Source organism: Cimex lectularius, unplaced genomic scaffold, assembly GCF_000648675.2.
Source record: "Cimex lectularius strain Harlan isolate CLEC.00 unplaced genomic scaffold, Clec_2.1 scaffold72, whole genome shotgun sequence".
Taxonomy (NCBI): domain Eukaryota; kingdom Metazoa; phylum Arthropoda; class Insecta; order Hemiptera; family Cimicidae; genus Cimex; species Cimex lectularius.
The window spans coordinates 168,834-184,513 of NW_019392678.1; the positions used below are offsets into that span (position 1 = coordinate 168,834).

At 33.2% G+C, this 15,680-nt stretch overlaps 1 protein-coding gene across 1 annotated transcript in view; it reads left to right on the forward strand.

The window, feature by feature from the left end:
* LOC106667018 (gonadotropin-releasing hormone II receptor-like) overlaps window positions 1-15,680 on the forward strand; it is a 128,717-nt gene that overhangs the window by 18,509 nt on the left and 94,528 nt on the right. Inside the window, exon 3 of the mRNA XM_024225539.1 lies at window positions 5,410-5,569. Coding sequence (XP_024081307.1) covers window positions 5,410-5,569 — 160 coding nt within the window. The remainder of the gene's footprint in view (window positions 1-5,409; window positions 5,570-15,680) is intronic.

The following is a 15,680-nucleotide window of genomic DNA, read 5'->3' on the forward strand; positions in this document are numbered from 1 at the left end:
TGAGTGAGATATAAAGTTCATCAATAAGGATAAACAAATAAATATATATAGATTGATGGTACAAAGGAATTTATAAAAAGACTGAAGGAGAGAGGGTGAGAGTGTGTGAGAAAACGTGTGAGTGAGTGAGTGAGTGAGTGAGTGAGTGAGTGAGTGAGTGAGTGTGTGTGTGTGTGTGTGTGTGTGTGTGTGTGAGAGAGAGAGAGAGAGCGCGCGCGCGTGTGTGTGTGTGTGTGAGTGAGTGAGTGAGAGAGAGAGAGAGAGAGTAAGAGAGAGAGCTAATGAATGAAGATAAACAAATAAGTAGACATAGATTGATTGAGACGAACGACTTTATAAAAAGACAGAAACTAAGAAAGAGAGAGAAAAGGTATGTCTAAATGAAATCTGTTGTTTTATACACTTTCATTCCAATTCAATGTTTTTAAACCTTCATATGAAAGTATTAGGCATGTTCAAAAATAACATATAATTCTACTGAAGCCTATTTTATAACTAGATACTTGTAACATGAAAATGATTTTCATGGAATCTTCATCTTATAGATGAAAATATATCAAACAAAATTGTTTAATAATTATGTGAATAATTATTTTCGTGGAATCTTGTGCTGAACGTTGACACTTTTATAATAAAAATATAACAAAGACAATTGTAAAATAATTATATCGAAATGTTTATAATATATATTTGGAAATCGTGAGATGCGGTCTGGTGTGATGTAGGTTTCAGAAAAACATTTTCTTTATCGTGCGAACGTTTCGATCTTTATTGAGATTATCTTCAGAGCCTAGGATTTACAAACATTGTTTACATATTACAATTACATTTTGGATGTGGAAAAGTGAATTTATACAATGCAAAATATATTTTTTTTATATATTCAATCAAAGTATTTCTTTTTGCATTGTATAAATTCACTTTTCCACATCCAAAATGTAATTGTAATATGTAAACAATGTTTGTAAATCCCAGGCCCTGAAGATGATTTCAATAAAGATCGAAACGTTCGCACGATAAAGAAAATGTTTTTCTGAAACCTACATAACACCAGACCGCATCTCACGATTTCTAAATAAATATCGATTAACGGTCACTAATCGCCACACATTTATAATATAATAAAAAAACTCGAAAACATAAACAAAACTCACTAACATCATGTTCAACATTATGAATTTTGTGTGGCATTTAGTGACTGTTAGTTAATGATTATTTGGAGATCGTGAGGTGCGGTCAGGTGTGACGTAGGTGTTAGAAAAACATTTTCTTTACGTGCCAACGTTTCGAACTTTATTGAGATCATCTTCAATGCTCAAAGTGTACACTCTCAACACGATACCTAATAATGACACATTTACACAGAAAACAAACACTTTGAGCCCTGAAGATTATCTCAATACAGATCGAAAAGTTGAAACGATAAAGAAAATGTTTTTCTAAAACCTACGTCACACAAGACCGCCCCTCACGATCTCGAAATAATCATTACGTATTTTATGTATCACGGTTATACTATATACCATTTTGAGAGTGACGTGAACTTTCTCGACTAAGGACAATTATGTTTGATTGAGATTTTTAACTTTGTTCCGAGCCCGATAGGCAAAAGCTCAACCAGGCAAGAAGTGACTCGGCCGAAAAATTGACGTGGAACGTAGAAAAATTGCTTTTCCGCTTCTTTCATCACTTCAAGCTTTGATTAAGAAATAATTGACTTCATTTCCCCTCCTCCTAGGTTTTAGTAATACAATTTGGCCACGATATTTAGAAAGCAACATAGGTGAATATTACTCATGAGATGAAAGTTTTATTAACGCTCTTACTCTGCATTATTTATATGCTTATGTCTTTATTAACAAGGCATAATACAATAATAATGAAAAGTTGAAAAATAACTTTTCATTTTATTTGTGCATTTCACCTTTTTACATGATTTAGAACAGTAACATAGATCAATTAAGCGAAACAACTGTTAAGAATATTATAAACTGAAATTTTCTAATCAATTGTTTATGAGTTGTTTTAAGTTACTCTTCTCTCCTCCATAAAATGAGAATTACAGTCATTAAGGGTGACGATGGAGTTTTTGTCAAAGCCATAATAATAACCAACGGAAGGGGCAAAAAGTGGCGATGCCTTCGATGATAAACAATTCTCCGCCCCCGCATGTTCCACTTCGACTTTTTGAGCCTTGCCATAAATATAGCAAAAGTTTTCAATTGCTGACAATAAAACACTGGATGCCTCTAAACGGAGCTTTTATTAGCGGGAAGCGTCTTTTTCACGGCTGAACGAAAACAAGAAAACAAACGGGGGAAAATTGTGTCATTTCATTTTTTTTTTTTGCTAGAACATTTTCTTAATTAGTAAAGGACAACTGTAACCGTTCTTTAAAGATAAGTGTTAAGACGATCTCAACCCAGATGCAAATAAAATATATTATTGAAGAATTAATTAAGCCATTTTTCTATTATTTTTGGTTTACTACTTCAAAATTTGTCAAAAAAATTTCATCCACGTCGTGTTTTCTTTAGTTACTGAAAAAAACAGATCATCCTATTCAATTTCTTATCACCAGTGATTAAAAAGTGCTTGTCTGTCTGTCTGTCTCGTTGTTGGCAAATATTTTCAATGTTTCCATACGAGTTTTAAAAAAATTCTAATTGTAAATTGCTTCTGAATGCTTCATCAGTAATGTCTAAATTTATCAGCAATGTCTAAATCACAGTTAAGATTTTTTTCTCATGAAACTAAAGATTTTAATTTTTTTTGATATGACATTATGATAGTCAACTTACGTAAAAACGTAAAATCGTCTGACAGATTTGGACATTCTAATCTAATTTTGGTCATTTTTTATCTTTAATGATTAGTTCACTTATGTTAAATGTTAATTTTCCCGAAAGACAAACAATAGAAAGGATGACTATTAGAATGTATTCCACATCAACATTTATTTGAAAGTTATGTACACATATTATTATATATTTACATATTATAATTGGGTATTGGGCACGCATTACGCGTAATAACGAATATTTTGTTCGCAATGGGACGTTCTATATAATAAATTCCAGAGATATGGTTATTTTGGCGTGGTTCCATTGCAAAAAAATCAACTTTCAACACCCCAGAAAGTTGGCGATATAAATCAAGAAATGTAGGACAAATTTTAGAGGGCAAAGGCCTTAATCATACGACGTTAAGCACGTCGCAAGGGTGTTTAGTGGAAAACGTTTGTTTAACGGTTTGAAAGAGTTAAAAGGTCGGCTTTCTTATGCATAAATTTATGACTGCAGTGTCTGGTATGAATTTCTGATGTTTCGTCACTGCTTAACTAATCTTTCAGTAGTTAAGAGAGCAGTGGCCGGTGTAGAAGCCTACAACTTTCCTCTAATATTGTTTTTTGAGAGTTTTATGAATTACACCTTAGGCCTGGTGTTTTTTCCATCAGTACTTTTATTCCAAAGCCGTTTATCGGTGCCCCTAGTTGTGGTTCTGGTCCCATGGGGGTACCCGAAATCAGGACATTCTCAGACTTGTTTGGATCACAAAGCATACGCATTTAGTGTCTTTATTCTGTATGACAGTCCCCAAGATTGTAAAACCTTTCAATTTCAATATTGAAGATGCTTTGAGACAGTCCTAGTGGTATTGCAAGAGTGTATAAATTCTACACGTTATTTACCTGTATGGATTAGATCACTGGAAATGTAGATGGTATGTTCCCTTACATCTAAAAGGGCATAAGAGGAGACAAGACCAAAAATTAAATTATAGAACAATTTTTTTATTTACTTAAAAATCAAAAAGGCTTTTCTGAAGTAAAGCCGGATCTAAGGAGGAGGCCCACAAAATTCAGGAAAATAATTAAAATAAGTGAGATGGCTATATGGTACCTGACAAAATGAGAGAAAAACTCAACCTTGGCACATCCTTCAAAGTGGATGTAGATAATAGAAACCTCTGGAAGTACGGTATCTTTAAGTTGCAGGAAGAGACCCTGATACGGTATACAGATGGATCTAAGATGAAACAGGTGAAGAGGTAAAAGCGTCGAACTGTACCCCTTGGGCTAACCCTAAAAACTCTCCACGCTGATCTTAATGCAATACAACTATGTGCATAGGAGTTGGTAAAAATGTGAAAGGCATTTACCAACTCTCAGACAGGCAGCCATAAAGACACAAAATGCTTACCACTCCAAATTTGTCTGGGAGTGCCTATATTACCAAATGATTCTGGGAAAATCACGATTATCTTAAATTTGGTTCCCGGATATAAGGTGAATAAGGAAATGAACAGGCTAACCAACTAACCTAAAAAGGTGCAGCTCTCTCACCCGTGAGACTTGAACCAGTGCTACGTGCAGTGGAATATGTGTTCAAGATGAATCTGGAAAAATGGCTTGATAAAGAAAAACTCAAACACTTGGCAAAAGTACCAGGTATGAGGCAAGCTAAGAGAATTATAAATATCTTAAAAGATGGGCAAGAAACTCCTCTCTTAGCGGTGCAGGATTTGAGAAAAATAACCTCTATACCCGGCCACTGCCCTCTTAACTATCACATAAAGAAGATGGGCAAAGCAGTCACAGAAAAATGCCGACACTGCCAGGAGAAACCGGAGACATCAGCACTTATCCTTTGTGAAAGTAAAGCATTACCCGAGTAACAGCCACTTCGTAAAACAATTCTGACACCAAAAGATGTGAGCAAAAAGGCACTGAGGAAAGTGCTTATACGAGGAAAAAGTACTCTTTCCTGGGTATGGGTATAATTTATCGATGTCCTACTATAGATCTATCAGTCGCAGTAAAGGAAAAAGATTTTTAAAATCCTAACCACCTCCAAACCTAAAGAATCCTTGATTCTTCTTGCGCGAACAATTCTATACTGTAGGCTTGCTGGAACGGGTACCTGGAAGAAAGGAGTGGTGCCATGATTTTGCCTTGAGAAACACTAGTAGGGATTGAGAGGATCTAAGTAGAAAATCTTGGATGACTTGAAAGTGAAAATAGGATAAGTAAAATTTTATGAATGAAGTTCTTTAAAGATGTCCATGTTTATAATCAATGTTGTTAGTGATGGAGTTGGTGAAAAATGAATTTGAATAAGAAAAAGTATTTTTAGAAATGAAAATTGGACGAATGAGACGTTTTAATTTTTTTTTCGCTTGTGATTTTTGAGATTCAAAACTGACTTATAAAATTGTTATCGTTTCATTTACTATATTGTGTTTTAGTAATTTAAATCTACATGTTGTCATAGCGAAACACCTGCAGTTTAATTAATGAAATACAAATTATTTATACTATTTTTTCTAGGCCCTTGAACTGTTATACATTATAAGTAAAAATGTATTCTTTTGAACTAGTTCTGGTAATCGTTAAATGTTATGTTTTAGAGTGCAAGCCCGGGGAGGAACGAGTAAGAGGAAGGCTGACATTGAGACGAAGCGATATGGCAAATATAGAAAGGGCAAGATCGAGGACGCTTCGTATGACAGTTACAATCGTCTTCGTTTTTATATGGTGCTGGACGCCATATGTCGTCATGACGCTTTGGTAAGTACCTTTTCTTATTATCAACAATAAAATTTATGGATTCTTGCCTTGCCACTACACTCATTAAAAATAATTATGTGGTTAATACTTTTCTAAATATTAATTAGCAATATTTTTAGTTTTACTGTTCGACTACCAACTAATTAAGAAAGTGCAAAATTACCTGGTAAATTTAAAAAATATTGTCATGTTTTCCTTAAATCAATAAGCGCATTTGGTTATGGAAGTGCAGTTGAAATATATACTATAGTACAACTACTACAAAATACACGAATTTAGAGAATACTTTAATTTTACTTTACAAACAAACCCTACATGCAGTAATTTGATTTTAATTGTAGCTGTAGAAGTAAATACTTTAGTTTGATAAGAAAAGCTAACGAACAATTGGCATCACCGAACAAATTACTAAGCCAAGGATAAGCTCCCGTTAACGAATATTAATAAATCACGTTTTTTCATACATTTGAAGAAAAAAAAATTAATTCACCTCAGTAAGTGTGTGTCTTCATTGCAAAATAACTCCGTCAACAATCACATAAAAAAATTAAATCATATAAACATACGACAAAAGATTTTCATTTTTAATACGAGGATAAATACGCATTTTGTTTTAGTGTTACTGACAGAATAGAAAGACATTAACATTTTTTTATCAAAGTTCTATTGAAGCTTACAAAGGAGAAAGAATTACATAATCATTCTCATTGCTCTGATCGCTCTTTACTGTCTTTGTACAGATTAAATACACAAAAATACAAAAGAAAAAACTATATTTTGTTTAAATAAAACACATTTGATAGTGTGCGCATTGTGTGGTAAATGTCTCACATGAATGCTCGTCGAATTATTATATTTCATTTATAAACATATCCTTCTTACTCCTTCTTAGTCAGGACGTTTGAAACGTTCCACATCTGACTGGCCACATAATCCACAGCTATCCCCTTTTGGCATGGCTACACACATAAAATTCATTGAAAAAAAATGTAGATTTTACGTTCATTTTCCTTTTTATATTTCGTTCGTCATAAAGTCCGTTCTGCCTCATTAATTTATTCCGCTTGACTAAAACTTAAAAATATCATGGTGAGAAAAAATGTGAGAAAAAAAGGAGAAAAAAGTATTTGTGGAACCGTATTAGGGTCGATGGTTTGACACGAAAAGGACAGGCGATATATCTTTGGAACCTCGACAGAAAATCTCTCCCAACACAGCTTTCACGTCAAGCACTAATAAGATTAATACAGTTCTTTTTTCTTTGCCCACCGGACTTTTCGTGGACTGCAATTAATATCAAGAAGACCGAAGGTCGACTATGAATGAAACTTAACAAATTCTATATGAAATATTTAAATAGATAGTCGAATGTTTGTTTAAATAAATTGATGGATGATAAGAAAAGAGATAACAGGTCGCCATAACGAAATAAATTCATTAGAGAGACACAGATACAGAATGTTCTAATGAATTATGCATTTACTTCGAAATGTGGATCAATTTGACGAGCCGTTCCTCTCAAATTGTTAGCTTTATTAACTCAGTCATTAATCACGGCACAGATGTAGCTGTAGTACTATAGCCAGGAGCAAGGAGAAGGAATCGCATTCTGAATGCGGATGATAGATGGATGTGTTAATATGGATTCTGTTCTACATTAAGACTAACAAAACCACATCATCAAATATCGAACTGTCATTCTGTAAGCAATAAACTAGAATATTTTAAAATATAGCAATCAGCAATCATTTCATTAAATTGGATGCGTAGTTGTAATATTTATCTCATTTCTGCAAAAACATGAATGCATTTGTTGCAACATTGTGTATTTATTATGTATTAGAAAAACTATATATTAAGGAAAATTAGTTCCTTCGAAAAGATTTATAGAAATCTACTCCCCTTAACGAAACCTTAAAATGTTTTATTTTATTAAAGTATTTAATTTCATGCTTAATCATGTTGTGACCTCAAATTATAGTTCCATATTAAACAAAATGATCTATTGACCAAATTACTTTTTCAAATTATTAATCTTTTTTTCTGTAAGGTTTTGGTTTAAATGAAAAAGTTAGTGCCACCGAGCCGGATTCGAACCCGAATATCGAATATTATTATGTTTACGACCTTGTTTGAATTTACAATGCAGTTTTACGGTGTTTTATAAATACGTTTCATCATAAGTGAAACACGCACATTGCAATATATTCTTGTTTATTTTTCAATTAATTAAGGTTTTTAGTTGAGATAAAAAGTCAGTGTCATGAGCGGGATTCGAACCCACGACCTTCGGTTAGATACGTTGCTGCTCTACCACTTGAGCTATCTGACTTCGATCCACTCGGACAACTCCCCATCTCAACCTACAACCTTTCGAATTTTTCGTTTCGAATTTCGAACCTTTTTCATGACAATGTCAATGTCCTGATGACGTGGATTTATTCCTCGGAAGCCGAACGAAGGCTTTTTACTCGGCCTTATCCCTCATTATTTAATGTTTAATCATAAAACTGAACTTGACCTTCTTTCATTATTATAGTAATTTATTAATACATCTGTTATGTGCTTAAAACAACTTTATAAAAAAATATGTGGCAAACATTGCCAGGAAATGTTCTTCCCTTACGAATATACTTTTAGTTCTTTAAAAACAAATTACGCTTCGTTATTCTTTTAAATAAAACTGTATGCCTTAGGTGTATTCTTTGAGCTGAAGTGATAAGCAGATCATCCCAGAGATAAAGGAACTTACAGGGCTAAAGCCTATAAGTTATATAAAGCCTATGACTGGGATCTAGTCCTATGTCGACATACATTTTTTCAAGAGATTTTGTTTCTTTTTGGTCAAGCGTTAGAGTGACAGAAAAAAGCTTGCTTAAAACATGCTTGATGCTTGATTTTAAAAACCTCAATTTTTTAAAAATATTTGTACATAAAAGTTTCATAAAGTCTCTAAATCGAAACAGATAGGAAAAATTGGAATCGACAAAAAAAGAAAACCTATCTTATATAAATATATATTACATTATAGCAAGCCAATTTATATTTAATGGATTTTTCTTTATTTTCGTATTCATAAAGCTGTTGTATCGAAACGTAAACTGGAAAAAATTTTTAACCAAACCCATATCTAACCTGACCCCTAACTCGACCTAATTTTTTTTAACCTGTCCCTAACCATATTCCCACCTAACTTAATCCTAAACCTATTAACCATTCCTAATATGTCATTAACCATAACCTTTAAAGAATTATATATTGATGACTATCTTGCTATTTGAAATAGTTAAGCTCATCGTACCATTCTGTGGTAGAGAGTTAGATCATAACTATTGAATCATGAGAAAATAGACAAAAAAAATAAAAATGCACATGCCTCGGGGTAGTTCACAAAAATGCCCCTGTAAAAATGATGATGGGGAACATAACACAAACCTTGTTTAAATTGCGTCGATAAATTTATAAAAAGCAAATAAAAACACAGTATTTGACAAAAAGTGGAATGATTGGGTCTTGAAAGATACAGAACACCAATCTCGTTCAGGTGATTTCGTTGGTCGATGATACTGAATTAGTCTAGAGCCAGGATTCGGATTCTATCACTCGAGGAATTGTGGTTTCGAATGCTTCATTAAGCCGTTACGTTAGAAACCTTGGTGACCGGAATACCACGGCCAAGATTAGTTCTCAATTATTTTGATTATGTTTAGTTGAACTGAAACCGTTTTGCAATTTGGTCTTGTTCTAAACAACAGGAATTGACTCAAGGGATTAAACCCAAACTTTTGAACTTTGATCAAATATCAGCCTTTGAACTACAGGCATCAAAAGCACTGGAGGAACATGAAAAAACTCCTGAAGGTTACTTGCGTTCGAAGCAGACCAATTCTAAATATTGACTTGCTTCGCGCCCTGCTTATATCCTTGACAATCTTACTATCGAAATGTTGTTAAGGTAAATTTGTTTCAACAAGGCAAAAAAATATACGATTATATTTCAATGGCAAATTTATGTTCATGGTACTTTTTTGTGCAAACAAATTTTTTCATTTTACCGTGCTCCTGTAATATTATTTTACTCTTCTGAATTGTTGTAGCTTCTAAACTTTAAGTGTTATAACTTCTAGCATAGATTTTTATAATACGTATAATGAGGTTTTCCTCAATTGAGAGCTTAATTTTACAAACAGTAGGAAATGTTTTACCTCAGAAATAAATTAATAAAATGTTGGATGTGCGGAATAATAAAAGATAATCGTTTTTAATGTGAAAATATAAATATTTTAGTTCATAATAAAATAATAGAAATAACGTTGTTCAGTTTGGGCTATAATAAATAACAACTAAAATCTAATTTCAAATAAATAAAGCAAAACGACTCTTTTAATATACGCACGGGAAGTTTAAGGGCCGACAAACGGCTTAGGTCATCGCCGGTCCTTTGCGCATTGTTGCTTCTTCTTCTTATCTTTCACGCCTCATTTTTAACTGCAGCCGTTTGTGTGTCTCGATCTGTTGATGGCTTTCTGCTTTTATACGTATCTTAATCGACATTATATTATGCAAGCCTCTGTACGCACCGGTTGAACTTTGTTTCTGGGATTGGTTTTGGTCTAATCTGATCTTTTATTTCTTAATCCATTCTTCCAAGCAGTTCAGGTTTCAGAACACCACTACTAGGTCAGCATTAGCAAAAGGTAGTGTATCGAGATTGATGTCTTTATTGAAAATAAACAAGGAAGATGCCATTCGGAACACTAGCATCAGCATAGTGAATAAATTATTCATTCTATGTACGGTCTTGGTTGAGATAAAAAGTCAGTGTCACGAGCGGGATTCGAACCCACGACCTTCGGCTCAATACACCGCTACTCTACCACTTGAGCTATCGTGATTTCGATCAGCTCGGACACCAACTCTCCATCTCAACCTACAACCGTTCAAATTTTCCCTCTCTTTGCTATTTTCAGATGTAGTAGCGGCGTATTTAGCCGTTGAACGGTTGCTCAAGTGGTAAGGTGGCGGCGTATTTAGCCGAAAGTCGTGGGTTCGCTCCTGACAATGATTTTTTTTATCTCAACGAAAACCTTACATAAAAGATTAATTAATTGAAAGAAGTAATTTGGTCAATAGACCACTAAATATAATGGATTTTAGTAAATGGCATATATCAGGATTATTTTTCATTTATTTTTATTCTCAGTTAAGGAAGTATGGTTTTAAGGTCGTTTTGGAGAGATTGTCTAGGACACGATAGATATGGAAAGAATAATTAATTGAAAGAAGTAACTTGGTCAATTGACCACTAAAACGTAAATAGTGAATAAAGTAGAACGATGTTATGATTCGTAATAAAAATAAATACGAACAACCTGTAGGACTTTAGGATGAGGAATAACTAATTGAAAAATGCCTATCAATCCAGCAGCCATATCAGGCCACGGTGCTTTACTAGATTGAAGTATTGTATCATGTATAGGAAATCGCCCGAGCAGCTTGCCTTCGCACGACGGAGGATGCGATAAAGTCTACCTACCTATGGCACTGTTGAACCTGGATTTATGGGATTGAATAATGTTGTAGCTTAGAATGATAAGATACAAGTGTTACAGGATCCTTTTTCAAGGATTTATCGAAGTAATGGCAGCAAATTCATGGGGCGATGCTGAGGGATTTGATGTTTGGGATGTGTTTTATAATCAAAATTTCCAATGGTTTGGAAAATACGTAGGTCTAATGAGTGAATTACAGATGGCACTTACAAAAGTTAGAGCTTTGTTAGGAAGATTTTGTATGATATTTGTTGTGATAAGGTCAAAATCCCAAACTCTGCAACCCTTAACTTTACATTTTGTATTTTATAAGAGAAGGGTTTACCGTAAAAACATATCTCTAATATGTCTCTATTTTATGTATTTTAAGTTGTCAATTACTACTCGATCATCTCTTAAGGTGATCTTTTCTGAATTTACATTTAATTTATTTTTGTAACTGACGAAATTTGTTTCACGGTCAACTATCTGTCAACGGCTTTAATCATCTTGGTCAGCGACTTCGTTTGTTTGTCTTTCAGACATTTCGTCATTTCGCCATCTTCAGCGATTCTATGTTATTTCAGTAAAAACATGTCTTTTATAAAGTCTGGAGGTTTGACGGTCCAGGATGATCGGTAATGACCGAATTTCAAGTTTGTAAGCCATTACTTAAATAATGTTTTAATTTTTTTACTTTAATAATGTTTAATAAAATAAATAATATAAAATAGAAATAGTTATAATAAATAATTTTAAAACTTTAATATTGTCAATATTAAAAGAAGTATTGACTATGGGAGGAAAATTGAATCGAGATTGATACCATTGCCTACAGTGTAAAAAGAGTAACGAATAAGACCAAGCATGCTGCCTTGCAGAACACCCGCTTCGAAATAACAGATGAAGGAGAAAAACTTTTCTTAAATGGCAAATGTTCGTGATGAATCGTATTTACAGATTTTGTTCAGTTTGACAAAAATGATGTATTGAAAATCAATATGCAATAAATATAATCAATTTTGATAATAATAAATTTAGAAAATATTGAATTATACATTTTTAATTTAATTTCTTTTTTTAAATCATATATATATATTTTCTAACATAGTTTGTTTTTATGTGACACAGCCAAACATTGATCATTCACTATTCTATGTGAATTACTGATCTGAATAAAACTCACTTATCAAGTGTACGAAGGGGTTGTTTGTGGTAACACTTTTTAAAAAAATAATAACCTGGTTGTCTTAATCATGTTGTCGGTTATCCTTATCTCTTTCGACGTATATGACTCTTCTATCATTTCAAGAGTTGCTTTGGATCACAAATGACGAACGTGAAAACAAAAGGAACACTACACACAAAAAATAATATCTCCGTCGACAATGCTAAGAGGATATTTTTCCTCTTAAAATTTTGAAAAGTTCTGGAAAAATGTAACGACGGCAAATGGAAATATATAAGAAAGCAAGGTCGACGGCTTTTCAAATAAATAATTCAAATTATTCCAAACAACCCTCTCTTGTTATTTCGAATTAGCAAAGTCAACGAACGAGCCTTATTTTATCTTAAGTACATGTAAAAAGATGTTTCTTTCCAGAGAAATACTAATGATTGGATTTTGTTTACTACGTTGTATTTTTTGTATACAAATATTACAAAAATAAATAATATTTTCAATACAATGTTTTATAGTTTAAGAAATGATTTATGAAGAAACATTCAAAAAGAGAATGAATGTCTAACACGTAGTTAATTATCTGCAACGTCTTAAATGTTTCTTTCATAGAAATCGAAGTTGATCCTTAAGATATATTCATATTAAAACATTTTCAAATTGACAAAAATCCGATTTTAATTAGGATGTTTTTGATAACTCTATTGAATTACAACAGCTCTTGAGTTAATTGTATTTGAAAGTTAGATGCTATTCAAACAATTCTACTTCTCCAGCGTTGAAATCTTAATGGGCAGACAGCTCCTTTGAAGATAGTTGAAACAGAAGATATAAAAAGTGTCTGTAAAAGTATCAACTTTTTTTGATTAAAGACTCTCTTTTTTACAACAAAGAAACACTAGCTTCGTAAATGGAATTCGCCGGGGCAAATAACACTTTCATTTTCCGCATGAAGTTTGCGATACGGTGTAGACCGATCCTTTGTCAACAAAGTTGATCAAATCTAAGACCCTATCCTTTCCAGTCCTGAATGGATGGGATATACCAAAGGATTTTATTTAACAACACCCTTGACGCACGCCTATCTTATGATCCCTTTAAACACTGGGCCAATTCATGACCAACTTGGCCCAAGATTGGGCCATCATTATCTCAATGGCCTATAGTTGTTTACTTTTCCATGTGCCGCGATGAATAGCGAGATCGAGTAAATCGCTGCTGCAGCTTTTTGCTTGGATAGGGTGTATAATTGCTATTTACATGTTATTGACAGAAACCTTGTTGGAAACAACAAACAATGGCGACCAATGTTGCCCAGTGTGTGGACAGGTCACCTACCTACTGCGCACTTTGTTCGCGCATGTTGGCATCTTTTGATGTCTAGTTATACGTCCCACAGTGGCCCAAGTACGTTGGGCTAATGTTTGGACCACGATGAAGGAGGCCATGAGAATCCTCATGATCCTCCATTCTCGAAAGACAAAGATTGTTGGCTTCTTGCATAAAATATTTATTTTTGTTTATGTCGAATTGGCGACTATAACATTTTTGTTGTTTAACTATCTCACTTATTTATTTCCTTTCAGGGCTTTAAATTCTTCTTTAAAAGTTTTAAAAAACATTCAGTAACAACATTTTTACTTTCTTGCTATTTTTACTTGCAATATATTTGTAAGACATTGAAAAGAACTGTGTGGTGATTAATGACCGTTAGTCGATGATTATTTGGAAATCGTGAGATGCGGTCTGGTGTGATGTAGGTTTCAGAAAAACATTTTCTCTATCGGGCCAACGTTTCGATTTTTATTGAGATCATCTTCAAGTCCTGGGATTTGCAAACATTGTTTAAATTTAACAAATACAAGTAGGAAGTGGAAAAGAGGTAAATTTATACAATGCAAAAAATATTTTTTATATTCAATCAAAGTATTTCTACTCACTCAAACGCACGCGGAAAACAATCACTTTGAGTGAGTAGAAATACTTTGATTGAATATAGAATTGAATGGAAGATGATCTCAATAAAGATGGCACGTTAAAGAAAATGTTTTTCTGAAACCTACATCACACCAGACCGCATCGCACGATTTCCGAATAATCATTGAAAAGAACTTTGAAACTTAACTAGAAATATTAATCCATTTATGTTTTAGTGGTCAATTGACCAAGTTACTTTTTTCAATTAATTATTCTTTTTATGTAAGGTCTTGGGGCAATCGTGAGCTCTAGTGGTAGAAACGTGTGGTGATTAGTGACGGTCAATCGACAATTTTTCAGAAATGGTGAGATGCGGTCTGGTGTGATGTAGGTTTCAAAAAGGTAGAGCAGCGGCGTATTTAGCCGAAGGTCGTGGGTTTGAATCCCGCTCGTGACACTGACGTTTTTATCTCAACCAAGAACTTACATAAAAAGAATAATTAATTGAAAGAATTAACTAGAAATGATACGAAACAAACATGTATTTTATACCAAATAAAAACGCATTTAATATATCCATTAACACTTTTTTTAGAATTTTTTTGTAACGAGCTACTTTGTTTATTAGCGAGATGTTAAGTGTTTTGATGGCTCCCCAATTTTTTAATTATCAAATGGTTAGAAATTTTCTATTCTGAATAAACGTATATTTTAACGTGGTTGTAAAATCATAAGTAAATTAGCTCTTTTTTGTCATTATTGACAATTATGCCATTAATTAAACCAAAAAGAAAACAAAAAGAACTCAAAAAATACAAAGGCTTGCGCGTATTTATATCACGGGGGAAAAGTAAATTTAACTCACTGTAATGGAGTAAATGTTTACGATTAATCCCCCTTCACAAATGATAATAAAGACAGTAAAGAATGCTTAACATCAACAAAGAATAATCTCCAAGAGAATTAAAACTTAAACGGAAAGATAAGAACATCCTAATGGGAGAATATCTGATATTCATGATTCCTAGAGACGACATGAACAATATATTTGAATTTAAATAAAACTTGCAAACTAATCTAAATATCAAAAATACGTGAGGAAAATCCTCATTCGAGGACAATACAATCGATGGCTCTAGGACTGATGAACGTAGAGAGACACGAGTATTTAGCCTCAAAATTAAATATTCGTTACCCATGATTTTTTACACTAGTATATTTCTGGCTGAAATGTATGTAATTGAGATTGATGTATGTAATTGATGTCCTTGCAGAGTAAGGGACTGCTACACTCATAGGTCCTCGACCCTTTTGTGTAGAGATGGTACTATCAACGAGTTTCTTAGTAAAGAAAACCCGATGAAAGAAAACACTACAATTCACTTACTGGACACAAACAACCCAATAACCAACTTGCGAGGTTTGAAAAAAATTAACAACAGAAGGCATTAAAGGATGGAGGAAGAGAATCTTAACAGTGTTT